This window comes from Aulonocara sp. 'chitande type north' Nkhata Bay, linkage group LG16 (genome assembly GCF_057382095.1).
Source record: "Aulonocara sp. 'chitande type north' Nkhata Bay isolate Kocher_YH1m ecotype deep benthic linkage group LG16, A_spYH_male_GT1.1, whole genome shotgun sequence".
NCBI classification, from domain to species: domain Eukaryota; kingdom Metazoa; phylum Chordata; class Actinopteri; order Cichliformes; family Cichlidae; genus Aulonocara; species Aulonocara sp. 'chitande type north' Nkhata Bay.
The window spans coordinates 2177619-2195245 of record NC_141359.1 but is presented as its reverse complement, the minus strand read 5'-3'; the positions used below and the strand labels follow the sequence as shown (position 1 = coordinate 2195245).

Sequence of the window (17627 nt, the reverse complement as noted above, 5' to 3'; positions counted from 1 at the left end):
TGTCTACACCCCCACCCCGACACAAATACAACCCAGAAGTGTCCCAGCATGTGCTGTTTGCTTACCGGCAGTAAATTACAGTTAAAAGGAAAAACACTTATTGATAAGTTAAGCCTTTTCATCTGCAGGATTGTGCTTTGTGAGAAGCATTCTGTAAACACATTTGGATGTTTTAGTGAAAGAGAACAGACGGCAACACAAACTAACCCAAAGTTCAGTTCAATCCATGACTCTGAGATCACAACAACAGCCAGCTAAAGGTGACTGAGCCTAAATATGTCTCTCTCTCACAAAGATGCACGCACACGCACATGCAGAGACACACGCACATGCAGAGACGCACGCACATGCAGAGACGCACACATATGCAGAGACGCACGCGCAGACGCACGCACATGCAGAGACACGCGCATGCAGAGACACACGCGGAGACGCACGCACGCACGCACATTCAGAGACACACGTACATGCAGAGATGCACGCACATGCAGAGACGCAGCACGCACATGCAGAGACGCACGCACATTCAGAGACACACGTACATGCAGAGACACAAGTACATGCAGAGATACACGTACATGCAGAGATACACGTGCAGATGCACACACGCACACGGATGGTGAACGTTGCTGAACAGGCACAGGCGTGTCATGGTGCTATATTAGACCCTAAACGTCCTGTCAGTCAGCACTGACAGCACATATCTGCTCATCCTTCACTGTTAAACGGCACCTTTAACCCAATTGTCTGTTGCTGCTGATAATAGCAGGTGTGAGGTGTTTTTATTTTTTATTTTCTTTCCAAGCTCAGTTTGTGTCTTTATTTTTCCACAGCCAATGTGACTGCTTATCATAATCCGCTAAGAAATGCCAAATTTAAATCAGCATCCACAGGGACGATCATAGTGTGGTGTTGTAAGATTGTGGCCCGTCTCATGAAACAAGGATTTCCATTTTGAAAAAGCTGCAACACTGTTTTTCACAATAGAACATAGAAAATAATTTATTTCAAATGTTTGAACTGAGAAAATGTTGAATTTGATGGCAGCAACATGTGTGAAAAACACTGGAAAAGCGCATTTTTCCCACTGTGCAGCATCCCTGCTTCCATAATGGTCTGTGAGCTAAGGAGGATTCTCAGCAGTCCCGGCTCTTGTCTTTGTCTTTTTCATTTCATAAGGCTCTAAATGTTCTCAGGTGGTGAAAGGTCTGGACTGCAGGGAGGCCAGTTCAGAAGCAATTCTGTTCTAATAGCTGCAGTATTCAAATATGAAGGCCTTCATTTTTATTTCAGTTAATTACAATGTTTTTCACACCTAGTTTTAGTTTTTTAGTTTAGTTGTGGTTAACTAATATAACTGTGACGTGTCATTAAAGCAATCTTATTCTAAAATTGTTCTGTTGTTCTATACACAGTGATGCTGCTGACCTGTTACCAGTTAACATGATTAGCTGCAGCTGTGACCCTGACCTAACTTTGTTGTGTTGTTGCCTTCTTTTTTTTTTTTTTTTTTTTTTTTTTTTTAAAGTGACATCAGAAACAGCAGCATGTGACATCACGTGATGGCGGAGCTTCAGTTCATCCTTTGTCATCTTTTTTTTTTTTTTTTTTTTTTTTTTTTTTAATAGGACAGGGGGAGAGAAAGAAAGAAAACCAAAAGGGGAGAAGAGACGGTGAGAAGGGGGGGAAGAGAGAAAAAAAAAACAAACTCCTGGGTCACCTGTATGGAGAAAAAAACAAACAAACAAACAGAGGAGACAGCAAACAACAAAGAGCAACATGATAATAGAAAGAAAAAAAAGCACCATCACAATAAACTACCTAGTCATAAATATCAATAGTTACTAAATAATAGATGATATTGTTCAGCACGCAAGATAGACAGCGCACAGTGTGCTTTGAGGCAGCAGCCAAGAAAGCTTTAGTCCGCGTCTGTGAATACCCATGTGTACACCTGTGTGCATACCTGTGTGGATCAGCATGCTTGCATTCCAAAGGTTTCTCCATGTAATGATCTGTTAGGGAGTGTGGGGAGCCACAGCCCTGTCCTTTATGGTATCAAGCGGGTATGGAGGAGATCAAAACTCCAGACATCCAGAGGCCCCCAGAACACAAGAGACCAAGGAAGACCCACAGAGGGGCAGCTGTGCCACTGTCCCAGTTAGAGCTAAGGAGAGTCCCAGATGAGGGCTCATTCAGCAGCCGCGGAGCAGAAGCCAGGGGGAGTTGCAGTGACGCGCCCGTGGGCTCCGCCGGCAGCCAGCTGTGCCTGAGTGACCGAGCCCCAGGCCGAGAGGCCGGGGGCACCCCACCTCCGAAATGGCCCGAGCGAGCCCCAATAAGCGGCCGCCAAAGAGTGAGCCGGTGTGTACCCGGACGCCCACCCCCAGATACAAAGAACCACCAATGCACCGACACCTGAGGGAGTCCGCCACCGGCAGGGGAAGTGGTGGTGGGTGGAGATAGGCCTCCAAACCTTGGAAGGCCCGAGATGTCCCCAGAGAGGTGGCGTCTGATACCCAACCTGACATATAGATACAAACATACAGGCACACACAAACACAAACATCCATTCCCACCCTCATGCTCTCATGTGCACTTCACACTCAACCGACGTGGAGACAAATATAAAGAGACGCTGTATACACAATCACACTCCCCAAGCGTACTCTACATACTGAGATGATGTGATCTAGTAAATTGTGGTAAGTTCTGAGATTTAATTTTCACCCTGGTGTCATCCACATACCTGAACCAATGGCTTGGTGGTGTTTGGTGGTTGTGGTTTGGATTAACATGCAGCTTTTCAACAGTGCTGTCTGTTTCTTAGGGAGCCTGGTTAGCAGTCACACCATGGAAACAGTGGAAAATGGCCTTAAAGTCCATGAGAAAGTCATGTCTCAGTCTATTGATTATGCAAATATTATTTTATTATTATTTGGTATTATTTTCCTGATCAGTTTGTGTTTAAAAGTATACTTTCAGATATTCTTCAAACTGTTGTCCAATTTCTAAAGCAAAGACCAACATGACCTTTAACATTTGAAATCGAAAATAGAAAACAACCGTTCTATTTTAGTCAGAGTACTCTGCCTATAGGCAGGAAGCAGTAAGTCGACCTTAAAATGCCTTACGACAAGTGCACATTTACCAACATCTGTTTGACTTGGAGAGGAGACAGCCAGCTGCTGCAGAGCTGTTAAACAGAGCTCCAGCATGTGAGCAGTGCTGCTGATACATCAGGCTTCAGCTCCAGAATAAAGAGAGATAGCACTATAATGTGGTTTGCGTTAAGAATTGTTAGTATGGATGGTTCACAGGAATATACTGCAAGAGCCTGAAAGTCTCTCTAGAGACACAAGAACAGCGAGAAAAAGATCCTCACTAACAGCAGTGATGAGCTGGTCCATGCTGTTGGCTTTGCTGCTATAGGCTGGATGGACCACTCCTCGCTTGGTGTAAAAACACTTGTTTATGAGGAGAAATTTGATGGTGATGTGTCTGGTGTGCTAATCTAAACAGCCCTCACTGATGCTAAAACATTGCACTGAGGTCTTTAAGCTAGGGTTCAAGTACGAACTAGAAGAAAAATAACGTTCTAAAAACAGAGAACACTATGTTATATGTGTAGTATGAGACCAGTTTGCTCGTGTTAAATATTTATAGGAATTAAGAGCGACTCAAGCAGAAATAATGTTCTAAAAGGAAAAAATGCAAAATGGGGCAATTTAATGAAGACATACTATGAGACAATTTTTATGGAAATTAATTTAAAAAGAGCAAACTGACTAAGTCGTGATCCTGATTTTTGCAGAGAAAATTGTGAGAGTAGAGAGCAGGTGGAAGAGAGCCTTAAGAGGTGGAGGTATGCTCAGGAGACTGGACTAATGAAAGTCTGTACAAGCCAGACAGAATACTGGAGTATGGAGGGAGATGGGTGGTAAGGTCAACATGAAGGTGCAAAGGTAGTGAGTTTAAATACAGCGATCAAGCATCCAAAGCAACAGGCAGTGAGGTGGAGTGGGTGGAAGTGAGTTCAGGGGTTTGGGATGGTTTTGGAAACAAGCAGAGGAGGGAGAGTGGATATATCGGACAAAGGAAGCTGAAGATGAAGCTGCTAGGCAGGAGGAAAAGAGGAAGACCTCAGAGACTCATGCATGTAGTGAAGGAGGATATCCCGAGGGCCGGTGTGACAGAGGAGGATGCTGGGATAGGGTGAGATGGAGGCAGATGATCTGCTGTGTGCTAAAGGGAGCAGCTGAAAGTCTGGACTGCTAACTGCCCTTTCCTAAAATAACTGTAATCTGGGTTATCTCTCTCATGTCATTTTTGTTTGTTTGTTTTTCAAATCCAAAGGAGGTCGCTACCTGGATAGCACATCATCCGGTTCCTCGTCACGCTCCCAGAGTCCTTTGCTGTTGAGCCCAGCAGGCTCTCAGAGTATGTACAACAACAGTGGGCCCATGTTGCGCTCCCTCAGGTAAGAGTTCATATTTAATACAGGCTCACTGTCAACCCGACCATCAAGAAAGTCTTGGAGCTAAAATAGTAAGTTCTGGTTGGTTAGGTTGGGATGAACAAAGTGGTTGAAAGTGAACCACTTTTCATTAAGGGAAGATGTCAGCAGGGCTAATGTAATTAAAGTCAGAACATCATAATAATGAAACAAAAAAAGAAAAAAGAAAATCTTATCTGTGCTTTGGGAAGCTGCAGGACTTTTTTCAGATTGTTTAGGCTCCATTCACACAAGGAAAGCTGTGACTGGAGACAGAAATGACAAAAGTCTTCCACAGATCATGACAGAGCTGCTGCAGGATGGCAGCCTTGGTTTATGTTGGAATAAACCCAGAATATAACCAGCTGATCTGAGTAGCCCCTACTTGCAGATGAATTGCACTTATCTGTGATCAGTCTCAGTCTGTCTGAGACTGATTGCAGACTGTGATTGTTTAGAGACAGTGTGCCTCCTATCAGGAGGTGATTAAAAGTGGCCATCCCGCCTCTCTGTGGGAGGTTACCATCCATAACTCATGCTCCAATATTGTACCTCTGACTAACATCAGACTCTGCTGTTCACTTCCTGTTTCAGACCAGTAGGAAACGTTTATTTTAAACATGATCATCCAGTAACCATTTGTTTATTATTGAAACCAATCGAATTCCTTTAACTCAGCATGGCTAAAACAAAGCTGTACCAGCACATTGTCACATCTTAGAAGGACTCTAAGAAGAATTTAGAGTAAAGTGTATTTATTAAGTGCTTTTCATGAACAGGCATTCACAAAGGTTAAAGTAAACAGAATGTTAGGTAACAAAATCGACAGTATAGACAATACAAAAGGTTACGTGTAAATGTAAAATTAAAAACAAAAGTGTCCCTTTTCTTCCATAGTTTGTGTTTTGTCCTTGTCTCCATGTACTCTTTTTTATTGGTATCAGACTTACAGATGAACACCTTCATTCACCTTTTCCCTCTGAACCCCACATCAGACATACAAAACTCTCCACCATCGCCCTTCCCTGATTCCCCCACCCAACATCCACACCAACTGTTGCCTACAAACAATTAGATTGTGTTGTACGCTGTAGTGTATTTGTAACATAATGTAATATGTAATGGAAGCACTGTGAAGTTCAAATTCCTGTGTATGATGTGTACGTATGGTTTTTGACAACAAAGCTTTGACTCTGATGTATACCAATGCTCTAACAGCCTCTGCCATGATGGACACATGTTCTTTGGATCATGTTCTCCTTTCTGTTCTCCTTCAAATGTTGTGATCAGAGTTCATCCTGGTTTCATCTGTCCAAAGACATTGTTTTTCCATTTCGAGAGCAAAGTCCTGTTTCTGTCAAAGTCTAATCTGGCCTCCAGTTCTGAGTGTAACCTGTGGTTTGCACCTTGTTGTATTGCATTCATTCATCTCTTGATTGTAAACTGTTGCCAATGATACACCTAAATCCTCGAGTGAGTCCCTGAACTATGTTAAGCTTTTTTTCTTAACCATGGAACTACTTCTGCCATTATCCACTCTTGAATCTTGCGATCAGCCTTTATTGTGTTATTTTCATCATTTCCCTGTGTTTCTGTCCAAAGGCATATACGTTAGCCTGATCTCATTCTAAATTGGCTATAGGTGTGGACTCAAGCTAAATAAAAACCCTCCGAGTTGCCAGTAACACTGGACGCAATTTTAGTTTTTGTCTTCCACCCAGCTGTTAGAAGCAGGTCCTGTAAGTTGAGGTGTAACACAGACCCCTTTTCCTAACTTCCAGAATTGATTATCCGTGTCTTTGTGTTCTTAGTCATCCAGGTGAAGGGGTGATTCAACTTATTTCAATAGCACGATCCGGCAGTTTAGGCATCACCATTGGAGGAGGTTCCAACAGGCCTGACGGCCCTGCAGTCTTCATCCAGGAGGTCCTGTCAGGAGGAGACTGTCACCGGGTAAGAAAAGAGGACAGCAGCCTCAAATAAACCTAAAGTGCAATGAGAGGGAAAGATGAGCGGTGTGATGAAGTGGAAGACATGCCATCATGGAGCAAAGCCTTTGCTTATTTAAATCGCAGTTTGTGTTCGCTAAAGGTCCTATCACCTTTCTTTTTACACAAACTGCTGAACAAGACGTACAAACTACACTTACAGCTAACAAATCTCCTACAGTGAGACTTTGCCATCATCTTTGTCAACATTCAGTTTCAGCATGCTTGCTTGAGCCCTCACTCCTTGATCTCTGAGTGGAAGGCCATGAGATAACTGAATGAAACATGAGTAGAGAGGAAGAGGAGAAATGAAGCACCGTTTAGTCTCCTTTTCCTCGCTCTTCCGCTCTCCTCATGCTTTATCCATAAGAATAAGAAAGAAGAAATTGAGGCGTGCATATGCAGACTAGTCACAAAGTGTTTTGAGCGGATAGTGTCTCAGCAAATCAGAGACTGTACCCCCTCCCTTGACCCCCACCAGTTTGCTTGCTGTGCAAATTAGTCCATGGAGTATGTTGTTCCCATCACCCTTCAGAGAGCGCTGAGCCATTTGGAGAACAGGAAGCACTACATGATGTTCTTCTTTGACTACAGTTCAGCCTTCAACACCTTAATACCAGACATCCTCACCACCAAACTGATCCAAACTGATATGGAGTTCCACAGGGTTCATTGCTAGGACTAGTTCTTGGAGATCATTTTTCTGAATTTCAGGAGCAGGACCTTCACACACACCCCTTCTTTGTCTATACATGACCCCCCTCTTCCCCACTACAAGCTGTTTGTTCGTGTTTTCTTTCTCTCATTGTTTACTAGAAATTGTACTTGGCCCTGAAAATCTTAGAAATATGGTATCTAACCAGATTCTTACTCTGGATGGCATTACCTTGGCCTCCAGTAACACTGTGAGGAACCTTGGAGTCATTTTTGACCAGGACATGTCCTTCAACGCACATATTACACAAATATGTAAGACTGCTTTCTTCCACCCCTCTGAGAATGAGAATATCGTGGTGGAGGGGTTTGTGTGTCCCAGGGATCCCAGGGGCTATGTTGTCTGGGGGTTTTTGCCCCCTGGTAGGGTCTCCCATGGCAAATTGGTCCTGGGTGAGGGACCAGACAAAGAGGGATTCAGAAGACCCCATCAAGGGAACAGTTCACCCTGCCCGCGATAGGGTTACCGGGGCCCTGCCCTGGAGCCAGGCCTGGGGAGGGTGCCCGAGGGTGAACGTCTGGTGGCTGGGCATTATCAGAATCAGAATCAGAATACTTTATTGATCCCTGGGGGAAATTATTTTTTGTTACAGTGCTCCATTTTAAACCAACATTAAGACAAGACAGACAATACACTAACTAAGAATAGTACAATATATACATATATACACATACATACGTCACTCATAAATAAATAGTTGGAAAAGAAACATGTTTAGTTGTAGCAGTAAACAGTGTGTTAAGTGGATGCGTTGTACAGGGAGATGGCCACAGGCAGGAATGATTTCCTGTGTCGTTCAGTGGTGCTTTTCGGTAATCTCAGTCTCTCACTGAACGTGCTCCTGTGACTGACCAGCATGTCATGGAGTGGGTGGGAGGTGCTATCCAACATAGTCTTTATCTTGGACAGCATCCGCCTCTCCGACACCACCTTGAGGGTGTCAAGCTCCATCCCCACAACATTACTGGCCTTACGGATTAGTTTATTAAGTCTGTTGGCATCTGCGACCCTCAGCCTGCTCCCCCAGCATGCAACAGCATAGAGGATCGCACTGGCCACAACAGACTCATAGAAAATCCTCAGCATTTTCTGGCAGATATTGAAGGACCTCAGTCGCCTCAAAAAATAGAGACGACTCTGGCCCTTCCTGTAAAGTGCTGTGGTGTTTTTAGCCCAGTCCAGTTTATTGTCAATGTGAACTCCAAGGTATTTATAGTCCTCCACAATGTCAACACTGACCCCCTGGATTGAAACAGGGGTCAAGTGTTTCCTGGTCTTCCTGAAGTCCACGATCAGTTCCTTGGCCTTTGCCACGTTGAGCTGCAGATGATTCTGCTCACACCACGTGACAAAGGAGTCGACCACAGCCCGGTACTCTGTCTCATCATCCCTGCTGATGCATCCAACCACCGCAGAGTCATCAGAAAACTTCTGAAGATGGCAGGTCTCTGTGCAGTGGCTGAAGTCTGTGGTGTAGAGGGTGAAGAGGAAGGGGGAGAGGACAGTCCCCTGTGGTGCCCCTGTGTTGCTGATCACCTTGTCAGACACACACTGTGGGAGACGTACATATTGTGGTCTTCCTGTCAGGTAATCAACAATCCAGGACACCAGAGAAGCATCCACCTGCATCGCTGCTAACTTATCACCCAGGAGGGTCGGCCTGATGGTGTTGAAAGCACTGGAAAAGTCAAAAAACATGACCCTCACAGTGCTCGCCGGCTGGTCCAGATGGGTGTAGACACGATTGAGCAGGTAGATGATGGCGTCCTCAGTTCCGAGACGAGGCTGATAAGCGAACTGAAGGGGATCCAGATGTGGTCTTACAATGGGTCGCAGCTGGTCCAGGATGAGCCTTTCCAGGGTCTTCATGATGTGGGAGGTCAGTGCCACGGGCCTGTAATCCTGGGGGCCACTGGGACGTGGCGTCTTTGGTACAGGGACAAGGCATGATGTCTTCCACATCACCGGGACCCTCTGCAGACTCAGACTCAGCATAAACAGTTTATGAAAGACTCCACACAGCTGGGGGGCACAGGTCTTGAGGACAAGGGGACTCACTCCGTCTGGTCCAGCAGACTTGCCTGAGTGAAGTCTCCTCATTTGCATCTCAACCTGGTATTGAGTGAAGGTGATGGGTGGGGGAGGGGTGTCAGGACTCTCACAGGAGGCAAGAGTCCTGACACCCCTCCCCCACCCATCACCATAGGGCCCGGCCGGGCACAGCCCGAAAAAGGGACATGGGCCCATCTTCCTGCAGGCCCACCACCCGCAGGAGGCACCGTAGGGGTCGGGTGCAAAGTGAGCCGGGCAGCAGCCAGGAGCGGAGGCCCTGGCGGACTGATCCCTGGCTACCAAGACTGGCGATTGGGACATGGAATGTCACCTCTTTGGTGGGGAAGGAGCCCGAGCTAGTACGTGAGGTTGAGAGGTACCGGCTAAATATAGTTGGGTTCACCTCAGCGCATGGCCTGGGCTCTGGAACCAGTCTCCTGGAGAGGGGCTGGACTCTGTCTCAGTCTGGAGTTGCCCCTGGTGAGAGGCGTTGAGCTGGGGTGGGTATCTTGGTATCCCCGCGGCTTGCTGCTGGTATGTTGGGATTTCTCCCAGTGGACGAGAGGGTTTGTTCCCTTCGCCTTCAGGTGAGGGAACAGTACCTGTGTCGTCAGTTCAGAGTACCCAGCCTTCTTGGAGTCCCTGAGTGGGGCACTGGAGGGTGCTCTTCCTGGGGACTCTGTTGTCCTACTGGGAGACTTCACTGCTCACGTGGGCAACAACAGTGAGACCTGCAAGGGCATGATTGGGAGGAACCGTTTCCCAGATCTTAACCTGAGCGGTGCTTTGTTATTGGACTTCTGTGCAAACCACAGTTTGGCCATAACGAACACCATGTTTGAACATAAGAGTGTCCATAAGTGCACGTGGCACCAGGACGCTCTAGGCCACAGGTCGATGATTGATTTTGTAATTGTATCACCAGACTTGCGACCATATGTTCTGGACACTCGGGTATGGAGGGGCTGAGCTGTCAACCAATCACCACCTGGTGGTGAGTTGGATTAGGTGGCAAGGGAGGACGCTGGACAGACCTGGCATACCCAAACGTACAGTGAAGATGTGCTTGGAATGTCTAGCAGAGGCCCTGGTCCGCGACATCTTCAACTCACACCTCCGGCAGAGCTTCAACAACATGCCTTATATATACTTATAAAGCAACAAACTATTTCTCCAGTGTAGATCATTGGTTAAATGATCACCAAGGAATATTTGTTTGTGCAGACCTGCTATAATTGTGGGGGACTAGTCCAACCGGAATAGTATGGTGGGGGGGAGTTTTGTTCTTCCGGTGCGGTCTATGTGTTTTGTCGTGTGCTGGAGTACGCATTAAAAGTTTTACAGCGGACTAACATCGAGAGTGATTATTGGCTCGTCGCATCACACGAGAGTGCAACATCCAGGCTAAATGATGATCCTCTAAATTTGTGACACGCCATTTCCTCTCCAGCTTAGGAGTCATCTGCTTTAGGCTACGTGTTTGAGAATTATACCACAGAGTCAGGTACTTCTGCTTAGAGACCTTAGTTTTCACAGGAGCAACAGTATCCAGAGTCGTACGTAGTGAGGAGGTGAAATTATTAACAAGATAATCGACCTCTGTTGGGGTAGCGTTCAGATAGCTGCTCTGCTCTGTGTTGGTACTGGGCATTGGAGATGATAACAGTGGGTGGATTATATTCTTAAACTTAGTTACAGCGCTTTCAGAAAAACATCTACTTTGATAAAGTCTACTCTCCACTGCTGTGTAATCAATTATTGTAAATGTAAATGTTATCAGGAAATGATCAGACAGGAGAGGGTTTTCAGGAAACACTGTTAAATGTTCAGGTTCGATGCCATATGTTAAAACACGATCTAGAGTGTGATTAAAGTGGTGGGTGGGTTCTTTTACATTTTGAGAGAAGCCAGTTGAGTCTAATAACAGATTAAATGCCATGTTGAGGCTGTCATCTTGTACTCAGAGCTTGTCCTTGTGCTGCCATGATTAGTGCCTCTGTGCTGTCTTTCAGTCCAGCTTTGTCCAGCCACTGGTAGGATTTCTGGATATCAGCCACCTCCTCTATCTGCCGGTGGTACATACCGTGCAGGGGCCTGTCCTTCCATGATGGTTCCTCGTCTCCCTCCTCTTTCTTGGGTTTCTGCTGCCTGAGGTATTCACTGAGCACTCGGTCAGTTGGGGCCATCTTCCCAGTGTATTCTTGGATGTTTGTTGTCTCATCCTGGACTGTGGTGCTGACACTCACCAGTCCCCGGCCCCCTTCCTTCCGCTTAGCGTACAGCCTCAGGGTGCTGGACTTGGGGTGAAACCCTCCATGCATGGTAAGGAGCTTTCTTGTCTTTATGTCAGTGGCTTCTATCTCCTCCTTTGGCCAGCCTATTACCCCAGCAGGGTACCTGATCACGGGCAGGGCGTACGTGTTGATGGCCCGGATCTTGTTCTTACCATTCAGCTGACTCCTCAGGACTTGCCTGACCCTCTGCAGGTACTTGGTGGTTGCAGCTTTTCTAGCGGCCTCTTCATGGTTCCCATTTGCCTGCGGGATCCCCAGGTATTTTGTAACTGTCCTCTATGTCTGCAATGTTGCCTTCTGGTAGTTCAATCCCCTCAGTTCTGACTACCTTCCCTCTCTTTGTTACCATCCGACTACACTTCTCCAGTCTGAACGACATTCCAATGTCATTGCTGTATAGCCTGGTAGTGTGGATCAGTGAATCGATGTCTCGTTCACTCTTGGCATAAAGCTTGATGTCATCCATGTACAGGAGGTGGCTGACAACTGCTCCGTTCCATAGTCGGTATCCGTAGCCAGTCTTGTTAATGATCTCACTGAGGGGGTTCAGGCCTATGCAGAACAGCAGTGGGGACAGAGCATCTCCTTGGTAGATCCCGCACTTGATGGTGACTTGTGCTATGTGTTGGGGTGAGGGTGAGACATTCTATACATAAGCAAATCAGTATCAACAGTTCAAAAACAGGAATTAATATTTTCAAAAGAAGATGCCACCAAGGACCAGACGGTAACCAAGCTATCCAGCCTTGTGGCGGATCTACTCCTGTCGTGCAAAAGTACACAACTGAATGTCAAAGGTCAAACAAGAAGAATCATCATTCTCAAAAATCATATGTCACTACAATCCAACTGTATACAGACATAGGTATTTAAACGCATCAGTTGACTTTATTGTTTGTCCATGTGGCTCTCAGCTAACTTCAAAGCTGCAGCCTAGCCAACACCCTTCTTTATGACTCCTATCAACCCCCCAAATCTTCTCACTGTAGGCATCCTGTGGGGGTTAGGGTCAACTGGTAAATTATCTGCATTTACAACTCTTCTCCTGTCCTGTTGTCACCACAGAAAAAGCTTTGTTAAGGAAATTGGATCAAGGTGTTTTGATCTTCTTGGCTCAAAACCTCAAGTGTTCATGATGTAAATGTAGACAAAAGGCTTCTCTGTTTACATCCTTCTTGCAAAAGACAAAAGAATAGGTGATGTTGCCATGTTCCATGGTTAATCTCCAGCTTGGGCTAATCCATTGTCCTTCGTACACATAGGCAATTGGCCTGTTTCCAGTTCGTTTAACTGTATAATGTCCTGCAACAAGTCATATTCTTTAAGTCAGACGAGCAGGTCTGTCTCACCAGAGCAGTTCACCTTCCCAGCTACTGGTGAATCAACCTTCCATTCAGGTTCAGAGCAGCTGAAAAGTTGGCAGGGTTCCTGGATGTGTTACCAAAGCAACCAAACAAACTGTCTCGCTCTCAGTGATGCTATAGGGCCACAGTCCAGAAGAATGTGTAGCCAGTGGCATCACAAGCATAACCATTGGTCTCGTTGTTTATGTGAGCGGTTGTGTTCTTAAACTGCCACCAGTAGTTGTTGAAAACCCATGCGGGTACTGGGTGTGGTTTGCTCTGTTCCAGTGCGTTCCCTGTCATCCCACTCAGGGTCCACAGGCACAAGAAGACGCAAAGTAAATTCCCAGCCATTCTGATGAGTACCTGTGGCTCAGTTGGTTTCTTCACCGGATTGAGACGAGGGGCCCTGGAGGCTTTCCCCCCCCCTTTGTTCCCGGTCTTCCTGCCACTTACTCCGAGCTGGCCTGGATGTGTGTCACCTTCTTGCAGTGCGCTTGATATATCCAAGTGTTCCTTCCAGCAATCTTCACTGCTGTGGTCGTTGTCAGCAGCATCCGATATGGATCTTCCCATCGTGGACTGGACCAGCACTTCCTCTCCATGGCCTTATCATCATCCAATCTCCAGACTTCAGGCTCTGCTCCTGCAGAGAAACAGAATCATCTGGCAGATCATTTGTTCTCATAACTACTTTAATTTTAAACATTTTCAAGCATCTAATCTGCTAATATGCCCTCTCTTCTGCTTTTCTATCATCACTACAGAAGACTGGAACTCTAAATGCTCTAACATGTGTAATCTCAAAGAGTCAGACCATTCTCTGTTGGAGTAATCCTCATGTACTTATTCTATACAGTCTAACCATGTCCTGCCTGTCTTCCTAAATCTTAACTTTACTGTTCCATTAGTTCTCTCTGCAAAAAAGTTTTTTTTTAAAAGTATTTAATAATCCTAGAGTGAGTATAACGACTGCTCATCTCCCTCCTGTTTGAGACATGGCATAGCCAATGGCTCAAAATAGCAGCAGTCTTATACAAATTATTAGGCAGTACTGGTGTATCACACAGATAAAAAAAATCATCCTGCAAGCTTGCTCCCTCTGTAAGTCACAACTGTTTTCCTGCTGTAGGTGAGTGGATGTGCATGTCTGCTGATGTTGTACTGATAAAAGGTTAACACCATGTTTAACTACAGCTGCCTCTTTTGTGATCTTATCTGCAAAAACTTTCCCTAATGCAACTGGATCTTTCCCTCACATGTGTGCTGCACATTTACAAACGGCAATTCCACTGGTTTATAACGCTGCATCCAGCAGAATTTGCAAGAGTTTGGTGTGTTCTGCAGGTTTCCCTGTAGAGGTTGTCTCACCTCGTCTCACTCACTGCACTACAAAGAAATGTACAGTAGCAAATGTATACTGCCTATCAGTGTATAATGTCTCTCTACAGCTTTACACGCTTCCGTTAAAGCTAACATCTCTGCTGCTCAAGCAAATATGAAACATGCTAGTTGTCTTACATAGATAACTCTCTCTCACTGTCTGCTACAGTAAAACCTGTTCTAGTCTGTCCCTCTGCTGTTGTAAAACTCAAACCATCAACAAACCAAACCTTTCCCTCAACGAGTGGCACATCTATTAAGTCATCCCTCAGCTTACACTTCTTCTCCTCGCGCTCTCTACTCTCATGAGAAGTGCCCTCCTCCGTTGGCAAAAAGGGTTGGACAGATTCAGAATTGTGCACCACTTTATGGTAATATGTGTGGTTGTGAGAGTAACAGTAACATTAAAGACAAGTGTCTTGTAGGTGACAGAAATGTAAGTTTAGTCTGCAATAGTAAACATCTACCTCGTGTGGAACTAACAATGTCAAAAGGTGAAATAAACTATTGAAACATTGTACAGCTTAAGCTGCTGCACATACTGATCTCACGCATGGAGGTAAAGCACGAGCAACTAGAGCTAATCTTTTAGGATAGTAAGTTACTGGCTTCACTTGTGGAAAAAGTGCTGTTAGTTATTTTACAGTCACCTGGCATTTGTGCTGTTCAGAGAACCACAAGTCCATCGCTGGACCTCCTCTGCGCTGTCACTTTTTGGAGCTTGGCACGTTCCCTCAGCTTCCATTTTGTGGGCGATCCTCTCAGTCACTCCTTCTCATCATGGCACCTCACGACATCTACAAATTGAAAAAAATGACACTCCTCTCGCCACACGGCTTTCGCCATGTGTCAACTCCCCAATGAGACATGTACAAGAGTGTTGCAAAGTCTCCCTAAAACAATCTCCAGGGTTGGTCCCTTGGAGCAGCTTCACTCCAAGCTGTAACCCTGTGTAAAAACATTAGTCAGCACTTAAATGTTCAGCTTGTTTAACTCCCAGCTCCTGTATCACAGAAGACAAAGTCTTAAAATTAAAACAACTTCACATTTGCAACCAACTATAGATAATAAGAGTAATAAGGTATTCAGCATCACAGAGACAAGTATCATTGCAGGTTTATTCTAAACTCATTAAACTCCTACTTTTTCCCATAATTTGTTCCAAATTATTTAACATCTCAATGTTATTCCACATTGTAATCAGTGACTTCCCTTAAGTTTGTCACTCACCATGAGCCCAACAGTGTGGTCAGATAATGAGCTCCATGTAACTATTCTGTAACCACTGCACATCTGTTCAATCGTCACCTGTCTGTCTGTGCTGAATCCTTTACAAATCACATGATTAACCATCTGCTGTAAAAAGAAATGTAAATGTTAGCGCTGCGCAGGTGTGTACACTTTCTCACAGTAATGTCTGTGAGCACACAAGTTAGTGAATGACACACACATGGTAAATTCACAGACAGAGAATTTAAACTAAAAAGGTTAAATTTTCAGAGTTCACATAGTCATGTGACCCACAGGAGGAATCCTGTGGTCTCCTTCTGCTCCTGCAACAGAGACACACACAGAGATACATCCACACCTTTGTCAGGTGGGGGTTGACTTCACACAATGGTGTTAAGTCAGTCAGTCTTGTCAGCTTTTGTCAGTCAGTCAGTTCCCCATTTATTTTAAAATTCTTACTCATTCACTCAGTGATTCCTTCTTTTGCTAATTGTGGAAATTATCATCGCATTCGTTTCCACGCTCAGCAAAACAACGTCATTTCAAAAAGAAAAATAATTTAGACTGGATTTCCTCGTTGAATCCTTTTGGACAGGAACTTGTTTCCTGATTGTCCCAAATAAGAGCCCATTTTAATTTTGGAGAAGCTCACTTTGCAACAGTTTTCTCGACGACGCTTCGATTCTAATCGTGCAGATCTGCTTAAACAGAGATCATCAAACAAAACTTTCAGTGCACCATGAAAGTAACAAAATAAAAGAAAGAAAATAAAGGAAATCAAAGAAAATAATGGAAAGAAAGGCCTTGTTTAAATCATGACACGTGTTCTTCATGCCAGGGGGATAAATCGTCACAACCCAATTGGCAGGTTCAACTTTAGTAATAAAAGACAAATCAACAGCCAGTTTAATCTCAAACATTCATCCAATCAGCCATACACACAACATACAGCATAACCCTGTTGTCTTAGAACATAATAAGTTTTAGTTCTCATGTAACTAAATGTGTGCCATGATAAAACTTCTTCACACACCAGAAACTCACAATCAGCTCACTCAACTCACTCATTTAAGACCTCTCATCAGCATTCTGTTTTCTCCTCTATGATGCAACCATCTGTCCTCCTATAATATTCAGTCCACTAGTCTATGTATCACTTTCATCTTACTAGTGACTTGGACAAGATGACAAACAGAATCTCATGCTTAAGATGCTGTCTGGTCTCATGAGTATCATTGTATGTGTATATGCATGTAGTTAATGCATTTTAAGTATGTTTTTGTGTTCATCTCTCATCACACTTCCATTATTCTCATCACTGCTTAAAACAACACACATCTCTCTCTCTTTTTTTATTTCTTTAACTGTACTTTTCTCCAAAACAGAAAGTAGCATTACAGCTGTTTCAGACTGAGGAACACCAAGCACTCTTCATGCTATCATTCATCCACACAACTATTTTATTTCTTTTTGTCCACTGGGCAGGTGACCTGCAGAATCACGTCTGCCTTTCACACCTTTCACACACACCATGACGTCAGACACTCTCACACTCGCGGAATTGATCAGGAGAAAAACTTTCTTCATCTTCACACTCTGTTACAGAAACACCATATGTTTGTTTTTGTTTTTTTTTTGTTTTTTTGTGTTGTGTCAGGGATGGATATGTAGTTGTAACGTTTGTCTTCACTTTCTTTCCTTTCTGTCTCCTCTCTTGCCTAGTCTGTCTTGGACTCAATGCTGCTCCTAATATGCCTTTAATCTCTCCTCCACTTCTGCCTCTGCTCTCTCACCCTCTTCTCTGACTCTACTTTCTGCTAACATTCTTGCTCTTTCTAATGCTTTTCTACGGTGTTGTTCTAGAGTAGTTGCAGTGGATTGAGCTGTAGTTTCATCCTCAGGTTTCACAACTACTGCTTGCAATATTGCTCTTTTAACATTCTGTGCTTCTCTCCTCTTCTGAGCCTGCTCCAGCCACAACTTAGCAACTGCTAACTGCAATTCCTTCCTCTGCTTCGCTTTACCTGTTTTACCTGCTACACTTACAGCTATTCTTTCTACCAGCATTTTACACTTAACTTCCACTAATGTCCCTTCAAATCCACATTTCTTACACCAACAACCTAC

General features: G+C 44.7%; 1 protein-coding gene across 9 annotated transcripts in view; it reads left to right on the top strand.

Moving 5' to 3' along the window:
- LOC147310784 (uncharacterized) overlaps positions 1-17627 on the top strand; it is a 93631-nt gene that overhangs the window by 26167 nt on the left and 49837 nt on the right. For 8 of the 9 annotated variants that reach the window (XR_015125408.1, XM_086267041.1, XM_086267038.1 and 5 more), the window contains 2 exons: positions 4357-4480; positions 6307-6448. Coding sequence is in view for 3 of the 9 variants with exons in the window: in XM_086267044.1 (XP_086123170.1) it covers positions 4357-4480; positions 6307-6448 (266 nt within the window). In the remaining 6 variants the exon portion in view is untranslated. Of the gene's footprint in view, positions 1-4356; positions 4481-6306; positions 7594-17627 lie in introns of those variants that run through there. The other variant, XM_086267042.1, reaches the window with a different exon arrangement.